Genomic DNA, 25,928 nt, shown 5'->3' with positions numbered 1-25,928 from the left:
ATTTAAAGAGGTTGCGGAAACGGCGCCATATTGAATGCTTGGCTGGCGCCTGGCTGACCGACATTCCGTGTAGCTGTTCCTTATTCGCTCTCTTGCTAAGATTGTCTAGCCGTGGCGTTCAAGTTACAATCTACTTTTTCATTGAAAATTGTGTTTGTTAGTGGTGAAAGTTTAACCTATCACGTATCAACGGTATTAGGTAAGAATTGTTCATATTTATTTAACTCACAGTTTACTATTTTAGGATATAAAACTAATAAAATTTACACTTTCACTTGACGTATTTCTAGAATGCAAATGCATGCCATGAATCAATTTGGTAATCAAAGGGGTTTCGGCGGCCCACCACAGCCACAGAGGCAGGGTCGTCGTGGAAATCATCGCGGAGGATTCCGCAATAATACCCGATTTGATCAGAGAAATCAAAATCACGGTCAAGGAGGTCAACGGCCTAATGAGGTGGGTACACGATTATTTATCAGTAAACTTATTCTTAACAATCAAGTGCAGTCTAACACATCATGGCTTTCATTTACTGCTTTAATCATTTGTTAGTAAGTGTGTGGCGATATACTGCACACAAGTATGGAGTATAGCATAACTCTTGCAACGTCGCCATTTTGTGTTGGCTTAGGAATCTGGGAATATTGATTACCTACCTACTTACCCACTAAAGACGCTTCGCAGTGTTTCTATTTATGTATGGCACTTCTACGTTTATTATTTTCTTGGTTGTCTTCTTGCCTCAAAATTTTTGTTTTCAAAATTCATTAAGTCAACCAGCATTATCCTTGTGGTATTAAAATAATCCTGTAAATTTAATTGTTATAGATGAAATGCCATAACATGTGCATTTAATTCAGGTATATTTCTAAAAGAGCAGTAAGTTACATTGCATAGGTAAACCAAATTCATTTTCATGTACATATTTAAACTGTGCTTTAAATAGATTTTTATTTGATCATTCTCAAGGTAAAGCCAGTACAACCAGCGCCTGTACAGAAACCGCAACAACCTGCCCAGCCTCAAAACCAGCAGCCGCAGCAAAATGTTAAGGCTCCTCAACAGGTAGTAAAACCTGATGTGCAGCAGGCAACTCAACAGCAAACTCAGGCTCAACAGCCAACTCCAACTCAACCAAAGGTTCAGGCTCCTCAGCAGCAGCAACAACAGAAACAGCAACAACAACAACAACAACAACAACAGAAGCAGCAACCCCAACAACAACAGCAGAAGCCTGCACCTAATGCGCAGCCCAAGAATGAGTCCCAAGACCATGTGGATAAGGCTGCAAATGTTGACCCAAATAACCAAAACCAACACAATCAAAGCCAGAACACAAACCAAAACCTACAACAGAGGGTAAGAAAGTTTGATTTTATCATGTTGAACAGTGATAAATTCAGAGTTCATACTATAGTAGGATAAAACAAAATGGAGTATTTAATTTTTATTTTATTTTAGAATCTTAATGGAAACTTTGGAGGTAACAAGCAGGGTGGATGGGGTCAAGGGGGTCCTGGAAACAAACAAGGTGGTCCCAACTTTGGTCAAGGTAATAAACAGTTTGGCCAGAAACCTAGTGGTGGTCCAGGGGGCCCACCTAGGAACCAGCAACGCCCCAATAACATGCGTGGACCTCAACTGGATGGATTAAAACCTGCCCAGAGAGAGGTAAATACATTTTATGATTTCTTAATGCAAATAAATAGTTTTTAAGTAAGGGACTCAGACATTTATACTGAGTTAGTGTTATGACAACATGTGACAGACAAAATAATATTGTACTTTATTGGTTACAGGAGCAAATGCTAGCAAATAAACTGAAAGATTTAGTTGGACCTTTAATAGATTTGCCTCAGATTGATCAGCCTGAAGTCAAGTTTAATGGCAGAAGTCGCTTGTACATTGGTAATCTTACCGGTGATGTCAGTGAAGAGGAAATCACTAATCTGTTTGCTCCCTTTGGTGAAACTGCTGAATTATTTATTAATAAGGAGAAGAACTTTGGATTTATTAAAATGGTAATTTTATTTTTGTTCTTACTTAAATTTTTAGTGTATGTGACATAATTTATTGTCAAAATTTTAGACATCAGATTAAACTTTTTTTTTCTTGCTACCCAGGATTATAGAGTAAATGCCGAAAGAGCAAAGAGAGAATTGGATGGCAAAATGAGAAATGGTAGAACACTCAGAGTCAGATTCGCTCCCCACAACAGTGCAGTACGGGTGAAGAATCTCCCACCATTTGTGTCTAATGAGCTCTTGTACCGTGCTTTTGAAATATTCGGCAAAATTGAAAGGGCATACGTCCGTGTTGATGAAAGAGGAAAGACCCTAGGTGAGGGTGTTGTTGAATTTGCAAGGAAACCCAGTGCTCTAGCTGCAATTAGAAACTGCACAGAAAAGTGCTTTTTCTTGACTTCGTAAGTAAACTATACATATTTGACTTGAAGCCGATTTTTCAATCGCCAGATAACTTATATTCAACGAATATTTTGACGTTTTGACAGCTTTTGTATAGAAGATATTATTATGTCAAACGGCCTCATTTATTCCTCAGATAAAAGTTATCTGACGATTGAAAAATCGGGCCCTACTTAAATAATAATTTAATTGAATAAAACAACCTACTAATATAATCATAATTCTATTACAGATCACTTCGCCCTGTTATTGTAGAGAGCTTTGAAGAACCAGATGAATTTGATGGTTATCCTGAAAAGAATTTGCCAAAGAAACATCCAGAGTTTCTTCGGGCCCGTGAGCTTGGTCCTAGGTTTAGTGAACTTAGCAGTTTTGAGCATGAATATGGTACCAGGTGGAAGCAACTACATGAACTCCACAGACAAAAGGAGGAGGCTCTCAAAAAAGAGTTAGCTGCAGAAGAAGAGAAGTTAGAAGCACAGATGGAGTATGCAAAGTAAGTTGTGGTTAATGATCTATAGGCAGTAACTAAGCTTCTATTAGTACATAATGCTTTCTTTTCATGTTTTGTATTCCATTAGATATTTATAAGTTTGTGTCGTGCAGGTACGAGCACGAGACTGAGCTACTGCGCGAGCAGCTGCGGCAGCGCGAGCAGGACCGCGAGCGCCAGAAGCGCAGCTGGGAGATGGCGGAGCGCGCGGCCGACGAGCGGCGCGAGGCCGAGCGCCAGCAGCTGCTGCGCCAGGAGGAGGAGCTCTCGCAGCGCATGCGACACCAGGACGACGAGCTGCGCCGCCGCCAGCAGGAGAACACGCTCTTCGTACAGGTCACTATTAGTTTCCGTTTTAACGCTTATCTTCTTGCTATACCCAGATAGATTAAAGTGGTAATAACAAAATTTCGTTTGTTTTACAGGCGCAACGGCTGAATTCTATGTTGGATCGCCAAGAACAAGGCATGTTTGATCAACAACAGCCAATGGTGAGTAGTGATTTTCTTTACGGGCCCGTACTTTCTGACTTATGCGATGGTTAACACCTCCATATTCTTATGGTATAAGATTTATTTTTGATTTCAAGGCACATGAATAAATTACAAATTTAATGTTTTGTATCATGTCGAATGTTTAGGCCACTGAACATTTGCATCATAAATCTTAAAGTGAAAATGTTACTATCACCACCGTTTCTCGTTATTAACTACCAAACGGCGACAAAATGATTTTTGATTTTAAATCGATAAATACTCCTGTACGACATGAACTCTAAATTACGACGAAAAAGGTGCGTAGAAGACAAATGATAGCTGTAGATACATACATATATGTATTACAATATATTTTAACTACCTATCTTAGCTATGTATGTAGGCTCGAAAAATCTTTACACAGTGCAATGTGTCAACCACTATTCTTGCATTTTCATGAACTCTTCTATATGTATATGTAGTTGTAAATTGACGGAATTTATAACTTTGAACCGGCTCTTATCTTATTCTGGCCAACAAAAAATTATGGAAACTGCTTATGGCAATTCATGCGACTTGTAAAATTAACCTTTATTTAGTTTAACTAACCATTAAGCGATTATATTTTTAAAATTACCCGTATTTACTAAGGAACAAATCATTCCGCTTTCTATTGCAATAGTGTTGAGCACTATTTTTATTGCAATTGTTGTCATTGCATAGCGTTAAAAAAAAACTCAGATTCGCGGTGGCAAAATTTTATGCAGAACATCCGGCAAAAACTTCTTTATATTTAACAAGTCCGCGAATCCGTCCGCGTGGACACCAGTTTTCAGCGGGCGTTGGGTCCGGTTGGAAAAGACGATTTTTTTTTTAAGTTTTAAAACCTTCGGTGGACCTCAAGGAACATACAAAAAAATAAAAATAAATTAGCGGAATCGGTGCATCCATTCTTGAGTTATGTGCTTACAAACATTCATTTTTATTTATTTAGATAAAATGCAGTCAATCGTGTATTTTATTATTAACAACAACGTATGTAAGCGACCCACATCTACAACGAATGGCACAATCTCCAACGTCACCGGGAACACTATTTTTCTGCTGACATTGCGACCGGCGTTGTCACTCCCGTGTAGACCTTTTTAACATGCTTTTTAGCCATCAGTCAATTGCGTGACAAAATAAAATAAAAAAACTAACACGGCTCCAGTTTCTATCATTTGTCATAGAGACGTTACAGGCCACTGCGGATATAAGCAAATAGTAATTATAATAAAAAACGCTATTCCACCGTAAGGAGGGAGGGGTGGAAGATAAGCAGAAACAAAAGAATATTATCGAGCAGACTACCATACGAGTTAACGAGTGGATTTAACACAAATCTTCTTTTAATGAAGAGATCAAAACAATTACGTTTAAAGGCGTCGCCTCGACGTAAGCCATTGTATCATTTTTCGTGCTAATGTAGCCATTAGACAAATTCATGTAACTACAAACAAAAATAGTCCTTCTCATCTCATACATTACCATTGAAAGAATTTGGTGTAACCGATGCTGTGATTACAATACCGTTTTTCCACTTTTCGAAACATGTTAAAATTAGAAGTCATGTCATGTTACATGCAAATAACGTAATAACGCTGAATAAATACAGTGAGTTCAAAACTAGCAAACTGGCTTTATAGACGCCTTGTTTAAATTTAGACATATTGGTTGGTATTTTAGATCACATTTCGAATATTAGGAAGGGTAGTTTGCCTACGGACACGGCCCGAGGACACTACCTCAAAATAGTATCGAAATGAATCGTTGATTGCGGGCTATCCTAAATGCACCCTGTGCCTGTTATAATTGCACTCAGTCTTTGGGGCGTGGGTAAGCAAATAGTGCGTGTCAGACGGCTGATAAGTATATGAATGTGTGGATGAATGCATTCGGACATGCGCCTTTTTCACAATCATTGACTATCCGCTATCTGGCAGATAAATTGATAAACTTGACATTCTTTGTATAAAATAGTCTGTCGAATAATGTAACGGGAACTTATGCAGCGGTGGTGGAACAGGCCCTATATTATTATAGATATAAGTTCAAGATTAATCTTGGAAATAGTAATATACAAACTATAAGCTTCTATTCAAATTATGTTCAAAGGAACTATCAAATTTAATGGGCATGACGACAGTAAGACGGAATCATTAAAATATTGTGTTTAACTGATAAAATATTGTGTATGTATTGTGGAAAAATCTCCATTTAAAAATTTAAGACGAGATTATAATTTTATTTTAGAAAATAAAATTGCAGAATACTGCCGTCCGTCATGCTTTTTAAACGCCAATCTAAGTGTGTTACGTCAGCCCTCAGTAAATAACGCCACTGTCACTGTCAAGTTCTATACATTTTGATCTCTAATGTTTACAAGCTTTTTGAGTTTTCTGTTGTTTTTCGCGTCAACGTGTTTTGGCGCGAATAAATGAACGTTTAATTTTTTTTTCAATAATTAGTTTTTAAATTACGGAAATATTACATTTTTTAGTAATAGTAGATACTTAAGAATATTTTAAAACTCATTTTCAAAAATTTGTCGTCTTGCTCATTACTTCAATAAGGTTTTATCAATTTAATCGCTATTGTTATTTGTTTTATATATACTACCAAACGGAAAATAACCGTTTCAGGGGTTTATAATATTTTTCAGCCAGTTTAGCCCTTTTGTTACGACTCTTACGAAGCCTTCTAATATAAAAAGACAACAAAATAAAAATAAAAATTTACTTACTTGCATCGTCTTTAACCCGTGCGTATGAATATTAGATTGAAATGGTTTGAATATAATAGTTCCGCTACATGCTTGGTAACGCGAACTAAAATTACCAAACAAAGTTTGAAACGTAGTATGGGAACGTTTGATCCATAGTAAATACAAAGGTTTTTTAGAATTGCGTCCGTGAAGTCGGGAAGCTTAAAGCTGTAATAGTTAAGATCGAATTTTAACAATATGAATACTTTTAAGAATACAATACGTATTATTTGTTTTTGGCATAATATGCACGTATTATTTTTGTGACATTTGATTTAGTGACATTCTATTAGAAAGTATTGTGATTTACTTAGGATGGAGGCTTCAGAGACCAGTACGACATGCCGCGTGGGAGTTATGACGACATGCCGCCGAACCGCGGTTGGGAAGGACCGCGCCAAGTGGACGATTATCCTAACAAACGTCGTCGTTTCTAAAGCTCGCTCTCATTGGGCATTTAGTTCGTAACTTTGCTGATATCCAATGTGGGACATTTTACATCTTACTTTAGTCGTTGGTTGGGTACAAATAAGGGAATCATGTGATGAGAAAGTAGTCGAAGTTTTTCATTATAAACATTTGGTGCAACTTTTCGCACTTACATTCGATATTACCAGGTGTTATACTTGTTGTTTAATGAACTTATCTTCAAATTACGCATAAATATTTTACAGGTCTTTCTTAAGGAATCGTTATTTAAACAACGTGAAAACCATGCTGTTAATTGTTCTGTTATATTTGTTAGTCTAAATGGTGCACCCGTTATTTGTCCTAACCAAAGGCTTTCACCAGTGGGCACACTGCCGCTAACATTGTATCACGTAATATAAATCAATATTATAATTATCATTTTAGTAGTAATTGATACAAAATATAGGATAATTAAATAAAAGAATATGGTCGGAAACTTGATAGTTTTCGTACATTACCGTCTACATTTTACGGTATTTTAAAAATTCTGACAATGGAGAATAGCGTATTTTAAAAAAAGCACATGACCGATCTATTTGTTTTCAAACAAAGTAGTTCACTCCTATAAATGAAATTTATGACATGGGAAATTGATGCTTACATTCCTTTTTCACAGCACTTATAAAATTAGCTAAATATTTATATAAAACCCGAATCGCGGAAGGGGAACATTAATTGTATCTTTACGATTATCTTAGTATCATGCTTTTCGGTGACTCTTCTTCGTACATACATACACTTCTTGATACAGTAGGTATATAACATATTATTTTATTTCTCTTTCTACATTTCTTCTTATGAATCAGTATTTTAAATATTCGCATGTAATGAAATTCTAAAAAAAAACCAAGCTTTCTTAAGCTTTAACAACTTGTTTGTATATCTTTCTTAATTATGAATAAAAATAGGTAACATACCAAGTAGATAAACTAGCTTATTTTTTTGTTAAGGTAAAAATTGGATCAATATATTTTAATTTTAAAATTAGGTATCGTTCTGCAATGTCACCATTCAGTGATTTGTTTAGTTGTGTATAGTGGATTGAGTGTGAAAAAAAGATTATTTAATGTTTCGTAAATTAGTTATTTTTACTTACCTTACCTCATAAATAAAAAAAACTCGTATTAACTTTTGTTTTGTAATTTATGAACCTTATGGGTAGGTTTTTAAGCATGGAACCTACATCTGTTACTGAAACTGCTAGAAAAACTTATAAAAATAATGATGAGAAACGCAATAAAACGAAGTATTTTCCATGACTGAAACAATGGAGTTTCTAGATGGTACTTCGGTTCTTTAAATGTATAATTTATCCATTAGTTAACAAAGCATAGATAGAACGAAGAAGATATGGCTAAAATACAATTATTCTTTTATTAAAAACTAATTTCATAGATTTTTACAAAAAACAACAGTTTATAGACTTTAACTATGACTTTAACTATGAAATTAGCTTTTGTAGATAATTAATGAAGCAAATTCTTTTATTTTAAACGATTTGATACTTATTTACTGAAACTCGAATCTTGAAAACTCTTTAGTTGTCATTAAGGTAACTTTTGATTGAGTTTATATAGATCTGATCAATCATTTAATCGGTTTAGTACAGAAGACACATCAAGTGTTTGTGGTGTTTGATTTAAATTCTCAGGTTTTCAGATTTTATTCATGGTTTTTTATTTTAACATTCAAAATATTTTAAAGATCAAATTAAACATTAAAACTGTTTAAAAATATAGTAAAAAAGATAAAAAAAATAAAGTAATAAGTCAAGTTTCTGTATGAATAAAAATAAGAAAAAAATGATAAAGTACGTAGATGATGAAAATGCTAGTGAAATTAAAAAGCTGTGGCAAGTAGATTACGTTGAAATAATATCAGCCTTACCTTGACTTACTCGATATGCCACATGAGTACTCCTGCGGAAAAAGCCACGCTTCTGAATACCTGCGTCTTACACGCAAATTCAAGTTGCTTTGGCATCAACTACAAACAAAACAGACAACTCTTGGCTATAGCCCGTGTTGCAGCTCTCTTCTCCCCCTACATTAGAAAGGAGACTGAAAACTTCACATACTAATAATATCCTGATCAGTTTCGCCCACGGCAGTGTTGCAAGACACCAGCCAGCTGAGCAGGATGGGATTATAGTGCACAAGCGTGTGCGCAAACGGTGCACAATGTGCACTCTCTGCTTCGGATCGGACACCATCGGGGAGGGAACAACCGCAGGCCCCACATTTATAGCTCCTTTGGGGAAGCTGTGAATTTTATCTGTGGTGATTATTATGTGCCTCAGACTCGGTAACCATCTCCTATATTGATACAATATTTGACTACGAAATACAATATTTTGTAGTGCTTTCTTAAAATAATTGTAGACGAAAACACGTACATCAGAAAACATCGAAGGAATTCATATTTGAAACCGTCAAATCTTGGATTAGTGAATGATAAATAAATGATTACTCTCAAAAAAGGGGTTATTTGCTTCGTTATTTCTCCAAAATTAAAATCCTGTAGTCTTTATTTGCTACGATTATTCTTAAATATTCCACGGCTTATGCAACTCTTAAGATACATTATTTAAGGTATATTATTTAAGTGTAAATGGAAAAGAATAACCGAATGTCTGCAAAAATGACAAGAAGAGAGTATTGATGACTTAGAGTTAATTGCTTCTTTGGATGAGAAAATTTATGTGTATAGTACGATTTTTAATTCGAGTCAGTAAAATGACAATTGCAACTGTCATTTATACAAAAAAGGGTGACCCGCTACAATAGAATTGGAAATGGAAATCTTACAACTAAGTTTTTGGCTTATGTCAAATGAAATACATACACAAAGACATGGCTGTATGGGCTTAGATCCCGTTGCCATTCCCATGCGGGAAGAAAAAAAAAAAATTGGAAATCTTATTACGACGATGACATTTAGTCATGCTTTATTTTGTTATGTATCAAAAATTTACTATTTCTATTAATTGAGCTTTTATAATTGTAAGTTGATATTAAATTTGTTTTTTATCCAACCACTGCATAATGTCAGAATTCATCCAGTTTGGAGTTGGATGCGCTCGACTTTTCTTGCATGGTAAGGTGCTTCATCTTATACCAGCACCGCATTTGGCTTTAATATTATAAATTTAAATTAATATTATTTTTTTTACATTTAAAAACAGTCACCGTGCATGTCTTTTGATTAATAGTCGTAAATATATATTTTTTATACAGAGCTAATTTGATATTGAATAAAAAAATGTAAGCTCGACTAACTGTTGATTGTAATAAGTCGATTCTAACACATCACTATTTAATTGGAATTAAAAACCTGCCACACTTTAAATGTCATTTTACTGCCTCGAATTAAAATCGGACTTTATAGTACCAGCCTATATGCGTTTTACAGCTGGGCGCAGGCATATTCCCGTGTAGGGAAGGGCATTGATTACCACGCTAGCTCAATACGTGTTAGATTCTTTGTAATTCCTCTAAAGATGCTTAAGATGACTCATAATTATTGTCACGGTCTGTTTAATATTTTAATTCGAGATCATGAAGAAATTTGTATTTCCTACGTGGTTATTTCATTAAAAGGCGGGACATTTACTAAAACGGAGCAAATAAGCCTTATTTTCACTGAAGAAGTGGTAATTATTTATCATACGTCACTACACAATTCAGTTTTATGAAAACGTATTAAATATGTTACATACAAAATCAATGGGTAAGTATAGTATTTAACACCTTAAGGCTCATAGGCGAATTTTAATATGAAAGATAGTAAAAATACAGTAAATAAAATGAGAACTGAAACGAGAGATACATTCAGTAAGTACGAAAGGATCCCATGAACTTACAAGGTTTAGTGATATCGCCTATTAGTCTTAGCTGTATAATTAATCCTAATTTTATTCCACCTAATATCTCAGTTTCGTAGTTTGCTGTAAGTTTCAATCATGCGCATTTTATAAGCGAAGTACCTACGAAAATAACACAAAAAGGTATCCATACTTATCAATATTATCAAGTACAGTACTGAAGCCCGAATTGCACATTTTTAACAATATTTCTCATTTTATTGCCGAGACACTAGTTCCCATATATTTAAAGATTTGGGGACAAAGAAATAAAATATTTATATACATTATTATATCAATGATTTTATGAATATTGGGTGACTTTTCTGTTCTGGCGATGTCTCGTACTGTTTCTTACGTATTTATTACTTATAAATGTTAGTGATTTTTTTTCAGGGTATTCTACATAACTTCCTTATTTGACGTTGATTTTACGTTTCCTAAAATATTTATACTTATGTAATAATTTGGGAAATGTCTCGATCCTCCGGAATCAACCAGCTGTCATAAATATTTATAGTTGCATTCGCAACACATTTCTTCCTGGCCACTGTTTTGTATATATACACGATAAATATATTAACAAACCACTTTATTCCAGCTTCTGCATAACATAATCATTTATCGTTTTTAAGTATACTACAGATCTCTTTGAACAATAAATAATTAATGGTGTCGATGATTTTGAAGAAGCTAAGCGTTCAATAGCTATCAAACATGTTGTAAAAGTACACTTTCGGAAAAGTTTTCGGAAAAAAAATGTTTTCGGAAAGCAACTTTCTCAAAGGTAATGTCTCTTAATTTTTACCTTAGTCATTAATTCAATAACACTGATAATATTCCGCAAAAAATATCAAGCTTAGAGGTTCTAAATTGCCAAGAGTAATGTTAAAATGAATCAATATTAGCAGCAACTCAGTGCATTACCGACGACAAGCTTATGATCTCTCTGATGACTTTGAGTAAGAGACATGAAGAATAACTTCTTTATTATTTGGCGATGGACTACACAGCCGCAACAAATGGAGCGTGTTATCCATTTGAGTTTATAAAAAAGAAATGTTGACATGATTATATCCAAAGACTCGTCTAAAAATTTCCTTTATGGGGATAACTTTTGGACCTACAGAAGTCCCTCAAATAACTCCAAACAGCGGAGCCGCAGCATTTATTAACACAACCTGTTAGAACCCAACAGAATACATTTGGTAGCAATTTTAATAATAATAAAAACTATATTCCAATTTATTGATATTAGTAAATTATTACTTTTTGTCTCTTAGCTTTAAGTTCTGATATTTATAGAACGGTGTTGTCTATATTATATATGTATTGATAGATTTGCTTGCCATTTTAAAAAACAAATGAAATTGAATAATGACAGTAAAACTTCAACTGTATTATTTTGGGTTCCAAGGTTGGAAGATTTTGTTTCAGTTGTCAGAGGCTCTAATAAAGACTGTCTTTACATTGCGTTGTGGCAATCGTCTAACGGCCGCTTTCTATATTCGATCCCGAATCTAAGATTCCGATCAATCCAGATTTTACTCAATCTCTCGATTGAGCTTGAATCTGCATTTCATTAATCGATCTCGTCTCGAAATCCATCGAAAAAAAACGGATAGATTGCCCTGCTAAACGTTTTGTTTTACGCATGTGCAGAAAAAGTACTTCAGCGATTATTAATGAGTAAAATGGTGACTTTTTTCTTAAAGCTTATCTATTTTATGTATAATCATTAGAAAGTGCACAAAATACAAAAATAAATGATTGGGAAGTCGTAGCGGTAAAATCCTGTAATTCTACCTCAAGATTAGAAAAAACATAAACGACAATAAACGTTTATTGATCAGTAACGGAACGTCAGTCAATCGAAAAGTTGTCAGTCAGTTTGACATTAACATAATATATTTTAAAATCGCAAGTTTATTTGTTGTTTGTGTTTCCGATGTCTCAGTTATAGAATAGAATACAGCGGCAATATTCGAGCACGTTCAGAATAAGTTCACGCGCCATCTGTCCAAGAAACTGTATGGGTTGTATCCGTTCTACCTCATGGATCCCACTCTGTTTGTTCTGAGCATGGCTGGCAATGATCAACTGTATATGAGACGGGAGTTTGCACTGGTCGTCTTCTTGGCGAAGGTGATTCGTGGAGTGGAGAATAACTCGGAAGTATTGCAGCGCTTGAGCGTGTGTACCGGACCGCTTCGTGCGGCGGCGGCGAAGCCCGCACCTACAGCGAGAACAAATTTGCTCGCCAAAGCACCTTTTACAAGAGCTCTCCACACCACCAATTTCTTCAAAATCAGACTGACGTGTTTATGTGTTTTTAATAATGTAATGTGTTGCAATTTTTGTTTAGTTTAAGTTCTAAGTTGTCGCATTAGGGTAAACCCTGTAATGATACTTCATGGTTTTAAATAAATAAATCAAAACGAGAATATTATAATCGTTATTTATTGATTCCAGTATTACAGATATTGGTAAAAGTGTAGGTACTTAGTACACAAAAACTATAATACCGAAAGCAGAAAAGTTTAAGCGTCAGCTTATGCTTAGCAATCCAAAAGAATTACTGAGCGCTGGTCTTCAGCTTAAATCCTTGACTCCCGTTTACAAGTAAAGTACAGAAAAGAAAAACAGCCACTCGATGCATCACAATCACAATTACAAATTTTGAGGACAGAGTTTGTTCTTCGTCGCTGTCACTACTATCCCAGTCCGATAGCTGAGCTAATACTTCAAGATCGCTATCACTATCACTTGAAAATATTTCCATTTTCACAGATTTCTCATTACAATCCGTAAAAAATGGGGGATCGCAATTATAGATCAAAAACGTCAAAAATCGATTTGTCAAAACCAGAGATCGGTTATAGAAAACGCATAACTGTCACTTTCATACAAATACCAATCTAAAATCTCGATCCGCCCTCCCAAAGATAGATTGAAGAAAAAGATCGAGAAAACGATCCATGGATCGGTTATAGAAACACTAAAAGTCGGAAATGGATTCAAATGTCAATCTCGATCCGTAAATTAGGGATTGAGATCGAATATAGAAAGCGGCCGTCAATTGTGTTGTTTACCTGATAATGGATCTTACAGTATAAATATGGATGCTGTAAAGTTTGATTTATTAATTTTGTGCACTTTTTTATATTTTTATTACTAACGTTGGCATACTAACTTGGTTTTATGGGTTTTAATTGATTTAAGGCTTAACCGATAGGAAAAAGCTTAAAATGAATTTAATCTAATTAAGAATAAATTTGAAGAGGGTTTCATACCATTGTTCGTGAAGTCGTTTTTTTTTACTTTCCGAGTTTCTTCCGAGTTTTAACTCTACATTGTCGGATTTGCTAATATGGGTGATCCAGATCTTGTCTTCTGTCCCGCTCATTACGAGACTATCATTTTGATATTTTTTTTTTGTATGGGTTCACGATTGGCCAATGTTCAAGTTCTTCCTATTCAAGATTTTCCTATTGTTGAAACAAATCTGCAGTTTTTATTTTTACAAGGATTGGAAGATAACACGAAGACAAGAATGTGAAAATTTTTGCTACAAAGAAGATATAAATGTCTGAAATGCTACGACTTTTTCTGAGTGATATGGGTAAGTTAGAAATTAAATGCAACATGTGTTTATAATGCCATGTTTTGATGATAACTAATATAATAGTTTCTCGTTCTTCTGGGATTAGAAACTTTATCGTCGATTCAATAAGAATTCACGAGTGGTCTTGTAAAAATATCTGTAAAGCTGAATATTGGTGAGATAAACTGTCTATAAATGTTCTAGATATAAGCAAACTTACCGGTTATAACCAGAGGTTTCAAAGGTAATTTAGACAAGTGACTGAAAGCATGAACTTGAGTTTTCTAATTATGTGGATGAGCTACATAACTAGGTAACATATTTTTACTTAAAATTTCTGACACTGGTACTATGTCTAAGGCATTGCAATTTAATTTGGAAATAGGCACATAAAATAAAATAAAACGTAGAGTAGTATTATTAACGTTTTTTTCAGGTTTGGTTTGGTGAGATACATAAATATTGGATTTAAGAAAATCAACCTGTTGTTAATACCAAATTCTCACTCATGTTCCTTCTTTTGCTCTTTATGTACCGGGGCCCCGATAACGGATATGTCTCAACTAATATTCAGCATTATGGCATTTTTTTGTAAAATATATAATCTCTACTTTGACCGGAATACGTTTTAAAGTGTTAACATGAACCAGCGAAATAATAACTTTGAAAATGTTATATCAGTCGTATATTTATTTTATACACATAACAATTAGGTACAGGTGCATTTTTATGTGGGAAATGTAGTATTGTTGATCTAAATAAGTGTTGGACCATCGGGAAGTTTTGAAACTAGGTACCTATGATTCAAAAATATCGATGCTAATATTCTCAAGTTTGGTCTAGGTTAAGGTAACCACATCATGTTTATAAGTAAGCACCTACAATTTGATTTATAGGTTGAAAATTGATAGAGATTAAAAGCGGTAGTATTGAGTGAGCGTGCTGTTCTCGGTTCCGATTTATTGTTGTATCGCGGACCAGCACACACGCACACCGAAAGTGTTTCAAATCGCTTTCAAAGTTCGTTGAAATAGTAAATGCGTACGCTCGGGCGAACATCAGCGGTTAAGAAGTATCCTGTCTCATGAGGATCCGCGGCAGGCGCTAACGTTACCCCATGGTCGCGAGCTCGCCCGTGATATCTCAGATCGTCAGAACTGAGTATAGAACGCTTATTTCGTGAATTATAATAATTGACGTACGTAAAATATAATGAGACAAATTATTTCGACCAAGATTATTGGCCATATGGTTTCGCAGATACGTGAACTTATTTATTTTAATATGAATTACACAAAATAGATGAAAAAGAACAACAACATAAAATAATATGTTATACCACAGTAATATGTTTGATTCTGCTGAATAAACATAGATAATTAAAATGTAAATTCCTATAATATTTAGCTCGTGATGCTGCTCCGCCAATAACATTGGTGTTTTTTTCCATATTTATCTTTTTGGGAGCACTCTCAGTCATTTTATTGACTAAAAGCTATATAATATCGATCTGCAATTTTTTTATTGTCTTTGTCATTAACTAAATTCTTACTTTTTTGAATTATGTGTTTGTAATGAATCGACTACACATTTTATCAATAATAAAATAATATAAAAATTGATTATGCAAAATATCTCTCTGTATAGAGCTACCACTTTATGTGTTGCTGAATTACCTATTTTCACCCTCCTGCTGAATTACCTGATTAAAGACATTGATGCCATAGAAGTGCTTAAAAACTGTTATCACTATAGAACAATTATTATGGTTATCATTGATTTTAGTAGGACATAACTAGAGGATTTAGTAATTTACCGTAGATTGTCGTTCTGTATTCATACAGCTAAATATTTGAGACCTGTATCTCAATAGAAGATAAAATACTTTTTAAATTTATTCAATTATGTTTTAAATGTTTTACATGTCTTTTGTATACACTAATGCCGTTTTTGTTATGTTCGCAGGTTTCAGTTTTTAGCTAGACTTTACTGGGCTAATATTCAGGTAATTATTGTTCAAATTTACTAACTGATAATTTCTGTATGGATTATAATGTTCAAATGTTCAGGGTCCAAACATTTATTTTTCCTTTTTAGTATCCTAAAATATCTATTGGTTTAAAATTAATACTCTCCGAAACTGAATAAGTCTGGTCACCCCGATTTTATAAATTGCCATTTGCGGGAAAGGATTATTTACAAATGAACATTTTCTTCCTTTTTACAGTTGGCCAGGATGGACGCTTTCGGGCATTTTATAGGCGGAATGATTTGAGCAAGGTATGTTTGTAAGTTTTACCTTTTTAGCTAATTTACTCAATGCTAAGCTATGCTAAACGATAACATGATGATTTATTTATTTTTGTCTTCTTTTCCCGACTGATGTATACTGAAGCATAACAACTATGAAATCTGATTTACTGTGCAAAAATAGGCCTTACAAGGATAATTTTGTGGAGTGTGTTTATAAGGTTAACTTTTTGTTAACAGTATACTGTACGGTCTGCGGGTCTCCGGAATAACGTCTGAAGAAAATTGGTTTTCACTATATCAAAATTAGGTAATTATAACTAATATTTTACTTTTTTATAAATCATACACTAGTTTTAAATGATGAATCATAATTTTTTGTCTTCTTTTCCCGACTGAAGCATAATGAAGTATAAACCTTTATATTATTCTGATTAAACCACTGACACGATATCGTGATTTGATAAAATAATTCTGTGTTTATAGTGATTTCTTTCTTTACAGAAGATAAAGAAGCCATCTACGCGCTGTTGGTTACATAAACGTTTTAATAATTACGATTTATTGAACAATTATTTTGTTTTAGCGAATTTAGCAGTTCCCTTCGTATAAATATCCTTTGCTATGTATGCATATAATGAGCTCCATAGTTTTAGCAAATTCTAGACATTTTGTGATTTGTATTAAATAACCATGTATTAGAGAAATATTTACATCATTATCAGTAATATTCGTAGATTTTGTTGAAACAATATTTGCAATAAACGACATATATGTTCAAAACTTTTTTTGTTCACCTCCCTCCTATAATGATTAAACACATAACAGCATTTTGTTTATTTTATGGGCTCGACTTCCACTCTGAACGTATGCAACACTGTACTAGAGTTTTAGGAGGAGCGTTGCCAATCTGATCTTCTTGGCCAGTGACAATATTAAGCTAATTAAAAATCAAACAATGTGATCACAATTCAAATACAAATTGACACTGGTTATAAGGGAAAGCTTTGTGTACCTCATGTAATTATTTTGAATTAATAACAAATACCTAATTTGGAAAAGACATAAAAAATATAATACGAATGGTAGGTCGGTCATTGTTGTAGATATTTTTATTCTTTTTGTTTTTAATCGTCACCTTTAGCAAATACCGGTTCGCTATTAGTGTAAAGGTAGTAGTCGCCCCTGCTGTTTGGCGAAGCAGGAAACCCCATGGCTGTTTTATCACTATTATCTTTGCAGTCTCCATTTTCAAATTTTTCCCAACTTTCACACGTATAAGACACAAAAGGAATATTCGAATCTATAGATTCGGCAAAAAACTCCGTTGACCGACCATGACTGCAGCCTTCTGCAAGAGTATAAAAATTTAAACATAGATGTATATGATATGCCGTTGTAAGTGGAAACAACAATAGACAAGAGGACATCATGAATAGTAACGAAGCGCAGAATTATTTGCGCTGAGCATGTATTTCAAATAAATATGATCACTACCTATAACCTGCTGCAGTCCGTCACAACCTGGTTGTTTGGCTTTGCCGTTGTTGGGGTAAAAATCGGCGTGCCCATGACTTCTCTTATACCCATAGAGTCCGGCGCACGAGTGAATTATGTCAACAAATTCTGCATCACTTTTGTCCAAACGACAATTTTTATTCATTAACGGCAGTTCAAAGAGAGGGCGTGCGGGGTCCAGACCTTAAACGATGAATTAAGGTAAATCTAAAGTCCGTTTACAGAATTATGAAAACACGTTCCTACCATGTTTTTTTAACAGAAAATGGTTTTGTCAATTACCTGCTGGGTTTGGTTGTTCCTTATAAAATAATCATAGCTTATTTCTTACCTGTAATTCTGTGAATTCTTTGATGTGAAAACAGTGATGAGTATCCCATAACGTGAGACCCTAAACTGTGCCCTATCAGGTGCATATATTTGCCATCTATTTGATATGCGCTTGCTATTGCATCTATCATTTTTGCTGTTTTCTTGCCAACATATCTGGTACTAAAAGCTGACCATGGATAAGCTGGGTTCTTTGCTAATTCACTCCAGTCTACGATAATGACGTTGAAATCGTGTGTTCTTATGAACGCATCTTTTATTTTCAGGAGCCATCCTGTTTTTCCACTCGATAACCAACCGTGTGTTAATATTTTGATGTGATTGGAAGAGTTAAAGTATTGGCTTTTAAAGGCGTGATCATCTTCAGGAAGATTTAATTCTTCTGGTTCTGAATTACTTCTACAAGAAAAATAAGAATCAATTTGGTTACCGACATAAACCCATTAAAATTTGTAGTTTAGATTATTATGTGTGCCCAGTTTCACAAATGCGATATGACATGTAATACCTGGTATATAGGTAATAGTAGGCGTCACCGAAGATCATGCCACGTGTCTCTTCTGGTAGAGTAGAAAAGTTCATAGTGTGGGTGTTACCTTCGTCATCGTAAAACAAGATCCATTCATCTCCATACTCAGGCCCCTGTTCATTCTCATACGGAAGAGCACATGTGTGTGACACTGCAATTTGTTTACATTTTCCATTTGAGTCCCATTATTGGGCAAAGGCCTTTCAGCTCACCATCCACCTTACGAGTGTTATTAATATAAACAAAATATTTATGTGATCCCCAAAAAGATTAGCAGGTAAATAGGTACTATACCGTAAAAGTGAAAAGATTAGACATGGAACGTTTTTGAAATAAAATCACTTCTAATTTCACTGTTATTATTGAAACTTGTATTTACCTATTACGCAAATAAATGTGATAAACTCTGTCCGATTCATTTCTACGTGTCAGTTGTACGAAAGTTCGGTAACGAATAATTGTGATCAGAAGTCTTCTACCTATCTAGGAAGTGTAATGGGGTATTTGCATATCACTAGACACATTTGCGTTCTTTATCTTCCACTCATATTTTTTTTGTGAAATATGGGGCTTGTAAAAACTTATACTTAGGGTATTATCTATGTATCTATGTTTTACTTACAACTTGCTTAACTTCAGACGAATTCCATAATTAACTGTTGACTCATAATCAACTTGCGATTAGGTCTGTTAAAATGGTGACGGACTTTCTTGTGATTCAATCAGTTTCAAAATACTTGTAAATTCCCTTTACATTTGTCTCCAAAAGTCCGCATCTCGGCATTGTTTTAATTCCAATTGGCATTCAAGCAATTTACAATTACGACGTTTACGACGGGCCTGTTGGTATAGTGGTTAGTGACCCTGACTGCTATACCGGAGGTCGTGGGTTCGATTCCCGCCCAGGATAAATGTTGTGTGATGAGCATGATCATTTGTTCTGGTGTCTGGGTGTAATTTATCTATAATATGTATGTATTTAGAAATATGTAAGTCAATTTATCAGTTGTCTGGTTACAACCATACCCACCATAACACAAGCTCTGCTTAGCTTGGGATCAGATAACCGTGTGAGCTGTCCCAGAAAAAAATTTAAAATCGAAGCCTAAAAATACATATTTATACGTAAAGTGGTTAAGTAGAAATTGCATAGCTAAGTAAATGTGCCGGATCGAACCGGCACCGTTCAGTGATAGGCGATATTAATAAACATGTTTAATTCCAGAGTTGTAAAAAAAAAATTGTTGCTTTACTGCAAAGTTGCTTTACTGGGCATCTCAGGATGCTTTATGAGTAATGCTTCCTCTACATGTAGGCGGATGCATCCGCAGATGGCGTCGGCGGACGCCGACGTGTAGAGGGGGTGATTTGCTCGTCTGTGGTAGGTATTTGACATCGGCAGACGCGTCCGGCACATATCCGTCGTTTGTCGGTTTTTGTGGCACAGATCAAAGGGATCTAGCGAGAGTGCTCGGCGCGAGTGAGCGGTCTGTCCACGTGTCGTACGCACCGGTTTCAAGGTGTCGCTAGCTCTGATGTACCGGGTTCGATCCCCGGTAGGGTCAATGTAAAAATTCTTATTTCTACACTATCTCGGGTCTGGGTGCATGTGGTACCTTCGTTGTATCTGAATTCCATAACACAAGTGCTTTAGCAACTTACTTTGGGTTCAGATCAATGTATGTGATGTTGTCCGCATTTATTATTATTATTATTTGTATCTCTTTTCAGTCACGGGATCACTTCATGTGAAGAGACCCGGTTCTATTTAAAGGCTTGCACGGGGACACAGGTCCAACATGTAGAGGCCTTGTTGAGATCTTTAATCTAAAATGTGATTGGGTATCTACCAGGGGCCATCCAACCCTGTTCTATTAAAGAACAAACATGGAAGACCCAAGGTAGCTACAAAACTATTGCAAATTGTAATGTGTATAAATAATAAGGGCTATTCGTATAAATAATGTTAAATGGAATGGTTTCCTTTAAAGCTATGGAAAACTAGCAGCTGCCTTTCAACACATAAAATGGAATTAAATTGGTAGGCGGCGACTCGCCGGCTCAAAAATGGGCCCCCATCATACCGCCACGATAGGCACCGAGAGGCAACATCAGTGAGATAGGCTAATGGTGTAGAGAGGTACGACACCGATTTCACCATCGCGGGTCGCGCGATTATTATTATGAATAGCTGCAGCAGGTACGGTCTCCATATCCATTTTGCGTGCATACGTGCTGCATTTGACGAGAACCAACACAGACTGATCGACCTACATACGTGTGGACGGCTCGCAGAGATTCATCTGCGGATGCGTCCGCCGACGTCTGCAGACGCATCTGCCTACGTGTGGAGGTGGCATAAGATGTAATTAATATTATATGGTAACTTAACGTTACAAGATTCCAAGATGGGTAAATAATACAACATTATAATCATAGCAACGTTATTGTATTTTTATTTTTTGAATTGAATCCTTTTTGTGCTTACACAGTAAACACATGATCTCAACACTTATAACTAAAAATATTCTATAAATGAAAATGGATATTTACTCGAGTTATAAAAATGTTGCTTGTGCATATTTTGTTTTCAATCGAGGCAAACTTATTGTGGATTCATTGGAGTAACAGTTAAAGTGCTCAGTATGATACTTTGAATATTCGAGTATTTTAAGTATAATATCACTTATTGTGCTGAGATATTGTGCATTAGGTATGCCTTAAGCTTTTAAAGATTTGGGTGCCCTGTTTCACCGCAATACATTCTGCCAATGTGCAATAACTTTGTTTACTTACTTTCCTTTATACAAACTGATAAATACGATTTAGTTACATTACTCTAAAATATTGCTATCTTTTTCATTTTAGTCTAGAGATTGTCGAATGATGTTTTGGGCTATTTTTTTCAGCAATGCTTTACTTCTTAGTTTTGACTTAGGTATAAGAAATAATTGGACGATAAAAGTTTGAGTATTTAGACCGCTGAAGTTACGGAAGTGCTTCGAAATTGGGCCTACCTATCAGTGAGTCTGTGACATCGACAACATTCAGACAAATAATGTGGAGCAAGCCAGTAATCAGTAGGAATCCAAAGCAATCGTCTGTAAAGGTCAAAGTAAGTGAAAATGCGATTCTTAATGAAAACTTTAGTATGTAAAGGAAGGATAATTTTATAATGGAAAAGACTAGATATCACATGGTTTGAGCTATATGTATATATATTACTCTTGTTTCTTACTCTTGTACGTACAATTATAATAAATTTGTCAAAATAATACCTAAGTACATACGTTGTGAACAGCTCACGTTAATTGAATTTTAAGTCTTGGTGGTTGTTTGTTACAATGATCGCATTTAAATATAATTTCAGATAAACGAGTGATTTAGGCATTATAATATAAAACCTACGCAACTACTCGAATGTAGTCGTGCTCCTACGTGCCATATATCTGTGGTCGCTTTATATCACTCGTCAAATAACATGAAACAAACAAACAAATATTTACATTTCTATAAGTATTATAGATACTAAAAGATCAAACTTTAAAACAGGACTATTCTTTCTTATTTCTTACGTAGTTTGGTGATATGCCCGCCACGGTCAACGAAAACTACAAGAAGCAGGAGCGAGGCACCGGTACTCGGCAGACCGCAGCTGCCCGCCTCCGCGCTCCGGCCACGCGGCCACAATGTAAGCTTGCCCAACTACTTATCCGTCTTATTTGTATACTTGTCTAACTCGTCGTTTCATCATTGCAAAGTATCCATTTCTATACCAAAGCATAAATTGTAATAAACAATCGTGATTTCGAAAATACCGATAATATTTTTATACAGTTGGTCAGTCGAAAATATTGAGCATATACATACATAATTATTTAACATATTATAATTTATTTATATTGAACAGTGGATAATTTATTGCACAAATCGTCGATCCTAATATGCTAAGTGTATGCTATGGCGGAAGGTACTTAGAGAACAAGTAAACAAAAACAAAACAAGGGTCTATTGTGTCGTTATACGTAGCTTAAGTCTACACCGTCGTCAGCTGAACTAAGGATGCGCTTGGTCGCTGTCTGTGCCGTAACGTTACAGTGTGGATGTACAGAGCGCGGGGCGTGTCGGGTCCGCCGAGGGGCTCGGGGACTGACTGGCCATGCAGTGGCGTGTCGTGGAGGACCTGAAGTTGGGGTGAGGAGCGCGCTCGCCGGGCCCCAACACGCCGCGCGTCTGCTGGACGCAACCGCGCCATTTTTCTCCATATCAGACGCTTCCATGCACGCACATAAATAACTACACCTTATTATACCTACCTATCTATTTGTTATGAGTAATTTATTCCAATTTCTTTAAAGCGTACATTTTTATACTTATTTTAGGAGGTCCTTAACTCGATATTCGAATAAAAAAAGTTCAGCATTACAAACAATAGGTACAAAAAGTGCAACGTGCATGCAAGGAAATATCTAAGAGCACATTTGACACATAAGTAAACCTAATAACGAACATAATACTAAACAGTCTTGGTTTTGACTGGTCAACTATATAGGTGGGATTACTCAAGGAACCGAGACATATAATATTATTCGTGTCAAATAGCAGACAACAATTGTTCTCTTAGATCATTGTAGAAATAGGTTAAAAAAAGTTACATACAAAATTTTTCAGAAATTCTAACTTAGTAAATCAGTAAAGTCCAAAACAATTGACTGAACCTTTGCGATTACTTTGGGCATTGACACGTCAAGTCACAAGTTAATCAGCCATACAACAATAAAAAAATAAATAAGTCATCAATATAAGAGAATATTTTTAATATAAACGTGGGAAGTTCCTAAATCGGCAGTGTCTAAATGGTGACAGTGTCTAGTGCCTCACAAGCACTGGCAAACAGTTCTTCAGAACCTCAATCATACCACACCACACCTAAATAAATAAATGTATATAATATCTAATATGTTTTTACATATGTACAGTTGATCCTTTTAAATTACTGTAACTACCATAAATAAAAAGTAAAAATAAATTTGTACTTGTAAAGTAATAATAATTAATTAAAAAAGTATCAAATAAAACTGAATTGAATCGTTTTGTATCGATCTAAATTATTTCTAAATTCTACTTAATGATTATTTTGTTGTATATTATAAACGAACACTCTTTAGTGCCGCTCGAGTGCGCAGCTCATATGGCGCAGACGCAAGCGGCCGTCACTAAACATGGCGCTTTCTCGGCTACGCACTGGTCGCACACTCGACCGACAGTCAAGGGCGTTCTTTTAGTAAATCGTTATTCGTAATTAGTTACAATAATAACTACAATATAATGTTGGTATGAGCGGTGTCGTGGATGCTTCCCCGCTCATACCTAAAGCGTTAAGGTGATCGTCTCTCGCACTGGCTGCTCGCCGGGCGCCTGCTCACGCCGACCAATTGCCCACATTACTTTACTATTATATTTAAACAATACTTTGATCTGTATATGGCACGTTATGATCATATCACTTTAAAAAAATCACTGCATTAACCTAACAGTAATTTAAATGCATATTAAATAGAATCAAAATGGAAGTGCCCTTGATTTATGTGACTTTGTGTCATATTTTACACGTTTAATCATTAAACGTTGTTCGTGCTCACACCGAACAAATAATTGACATTTATCAGATGGAAAGCAAGCAGTGCGAGCAAAAAACGCCACAGCATCCACTTTTATACGTACATTATTACAGTCGCAAATATCCATGTGCGACTTAAGTCATCGTTTTCTAAGTATCTATTTTTATATAATAATGGTTACCGGCGGCGTGGTCGTAACGCCAGTGACCTGGTGGGATCTTTAAACACTACATAAACAGTGAACATACCAAATCAATACCTACTTCCATATAGGCCCCGTTTTGCTTTCGAGCTATGTTAAATACGATAATTTTCTACCGACAGTCATATGACCATCGGTTTTTCTTGCCCCATATTTTAATGTTTCTGCTCAAGCTAAAAGTGTTATTTTAAACAAATTTTACTTACGGAAGTAAATTCGGAATTATAATATCAATTCACCAGATTTATGTCATAAATTAAGCGCAGATCTATAAAATTTGGGGATCGGTGGGAAGCAATAAGATTGTTATCGAGTGCGCAGCTCGAAAACAGTCGGTATTTAGCAGACGGTCTCGGCCGGCGCTGGCGGCGAATGCGCCATCGCGGCCAGCGGCGACAGCGGGGACAACGGCGACAGAGGCGACAGGGGCGGTGGCGGGGCCAGCGGCTCCGGGGAGCGGCGGCGCAACGCTTGGCGCTTGCGGAACTCAAGGAATTCTTCCTTCATGGCCCTAACCCGAGCTTCTACGTCGTCACGTGTGGGGCGTGCGCGTGTCCTCTCCGGAGTCGAAGGTGTCGGTGTCCGCGTCGCTCGGTCCCACTCGTAGTGCACGTCCACCGAGCCTGCGTCGCCCACCTCGCCCGAGCCGGGCCTCGGCGGGGGAGCCGGCGGCGGCGGCCGGTACGGGGGCGGCCGCCACTCCGCCAGGCTGCCCGTGCGGCTGCTACGGTTGTGTTGCGAGGACGATGCGTTCTTACTGCCGAACCCGCTAGACGAGGAGCGACTTTCTGGTGAGGCTTCATGAGGAGGCGGCGGTAAGTCCGAGACGGCTCGCGGTCGCGCATGCCGCGGGAGAGGCCGGGTACGAGGCCGTGCAAGAACGCCGGCACTGGTACGTGTCGGGTCGTGTGCACTCTGTCGCAGTGATCTTAGGCGAAAGGGAGACGGAGGCGTCGGAAAGGAGCCGTCGGCCGAGCTCGGGAAGGGCACAGAGCTGAGGTCGGATACGTGAAGCGGCGACCAGGGGGTCCAGGCGGCTGCCCAAGGGGGCCAAGGCGGCCAGGGCGGCCAGTGAAGCGCGAGTGCGGGCGACGAGGCGCGGAACAATGGTGGCGCCGCAGAGGGGCGCAGCGGCGCACGCAGGCGCGGCAGGAACCCACCGTCGTCCGAGGAGGAGGGCGCCAGCGAGGGCGCGGGCGACGCGGACGGCGCGGGCGACACGCGCCGCACCGAAACCCAGTAGCGCGCCTCGCCGCCGCACCGCGACGCCGGCCACACCCAGTTAGCAGTAAACCGCAAACACTGCACTATACTCGATATTCCGCGTTCTCTAAATC

General features: G+C 36.5%; 3 protein-coding genes across 16 annotated transcripts in view; 1 reads left to right on the top strand and 2 right to left on the bottom strand.

Moving 5' to 3' along the window:
• Positions 1-32: 32 nt before the first annotated feature.
• On the top strand, positions 33-17,174 carry LOC113497793 (hrp65 protein-like). 3 transcript variants are annotated; one of them, XR_003400923.1, is made up of 13 exons: positions 33-199; positions 291-459; positions 973-1,362; positions 1,465-1,674; positions 1,803-2,024; positions 2,127-2,428; positions 2,662-2,925; positions 3,036-3,258; positions 3,348-3,413; positions 16,107-16,146; positions 16,369-16,421; positions 16,632-16,701; positions 16,899-17,174. XR_003400923.1 is itself a non-coding variant. In XM_026877526.1 (10 exons), exons 2-10 carry the CDS (start codon positions 292-294, stop codon positions 6,639-6,641), a joined length of 1,968 nt encoding a protein of 655 aa, XP_026733327.1. In that variant the 5' UTR covers positions 33-199; position 291; the 3' UTR covers positions 6,642-7,803. The 3 variants fall into 3 exon arrangements, 1 of the variants encoding a protein (XP_026733327.1); XR_003400922.1 differs by having other exon boundaries at positions 16,896-17,174; XM_026877526.1 differs by lacking the exons at positions 16,107-16,146; positions 16,369-16,421; positions 16,632-16,701; positions 16,899-17,174 and adding an exon at positions 6,519-7,803.
• Positions 17,175-17,734: 560 nt separating this feature from the next.
• LOC113497419 (endothelial lipase-like) lies at positions 17,735-18,679 on the bottom strand (the record flags this gene model as incomplete). The annotated part of the gene is made up of 2 exons (XM_026876966.1): positions 17,735-18,092; positions 18,238-18,679. Coding segments are annotated over 2 exons (714 nt in total), but the record flags the coding sequence as incomplete, so codon positions are not given.
• Positions 18,680-21,198: 2,519 nt separating this feature from the next.
• LOC113497230 (protein turtle) overlaps positions 21,199-25,928 on the bottom strand; it is a 57,652-nt gene continuing 52,922 nt past the window's right edge. For 10 of the 12 annotated variants that reach the window (XM_026876686.1, XM_026876685.1, XM_026876679.1 and 7 more), the window contains one exon: positions 21,199-25,927. In XM_026876686.1, coding sequence (XP_026732487.1) covers positions 24,931-25,927 — 997 coding nt within the window. In that variant the 3' untranslated portion in view covers positions 21,199-24,930. The remainder of the gene's footprint in view (position 25,928) is intronic. The other 2 variants (XM_026876687.1, XR_003400880.1) reach the window with 2 other exon arrangements.

The sequence above is a fragment of the Trichoplusia ni genome, chromosome 9 (genome assembly GCF_003590095.1).
Source record: "Trichoplusia ni isolate ovarian cell line Hi5 chromosome 9, tn1, whole genome shotgun sequence".
Classification (NCBI taxonomy): domain Eukaryota; kingdom Metazoa; phylum Arthropoda; class Insecta; order Lepidoptera; family Noctuidae; genus Trichoplusia; species Trichoplusia ni.
Note: the sequence above shows the minus strand (reverse complement) of the source record. Positions and strands in the feature narration are given on the sequence as shown.

What these genes read in the sequence shown, in the direction of transcription:
- LOC113497793 (XM_026877526.1), top strand. Translation starts at nt 292, where the DNA reads ATGCAAATGCATGCCATGAATCAATTTGGTAATCAAAGGGGTTTCGGC. An exon ending in AAGTGCTTTTTCTTGACTTC is followed by an intron (nt 2,429 to 2,661) that starts GTAAGTAAACTA and finishes ATTCTATTACAG; the next exon opens with ATCACTTCGCCCTGTTATTG. An exon ending in GCACAGATGGAGTATGCAAA is followed by an intron (nt 2,926 to 3,035) that starts GTAAGTTGTGGT and finishes TGTGTCGTGCAG; the next exon opens with GTACGAGCACGAGACTGAGC.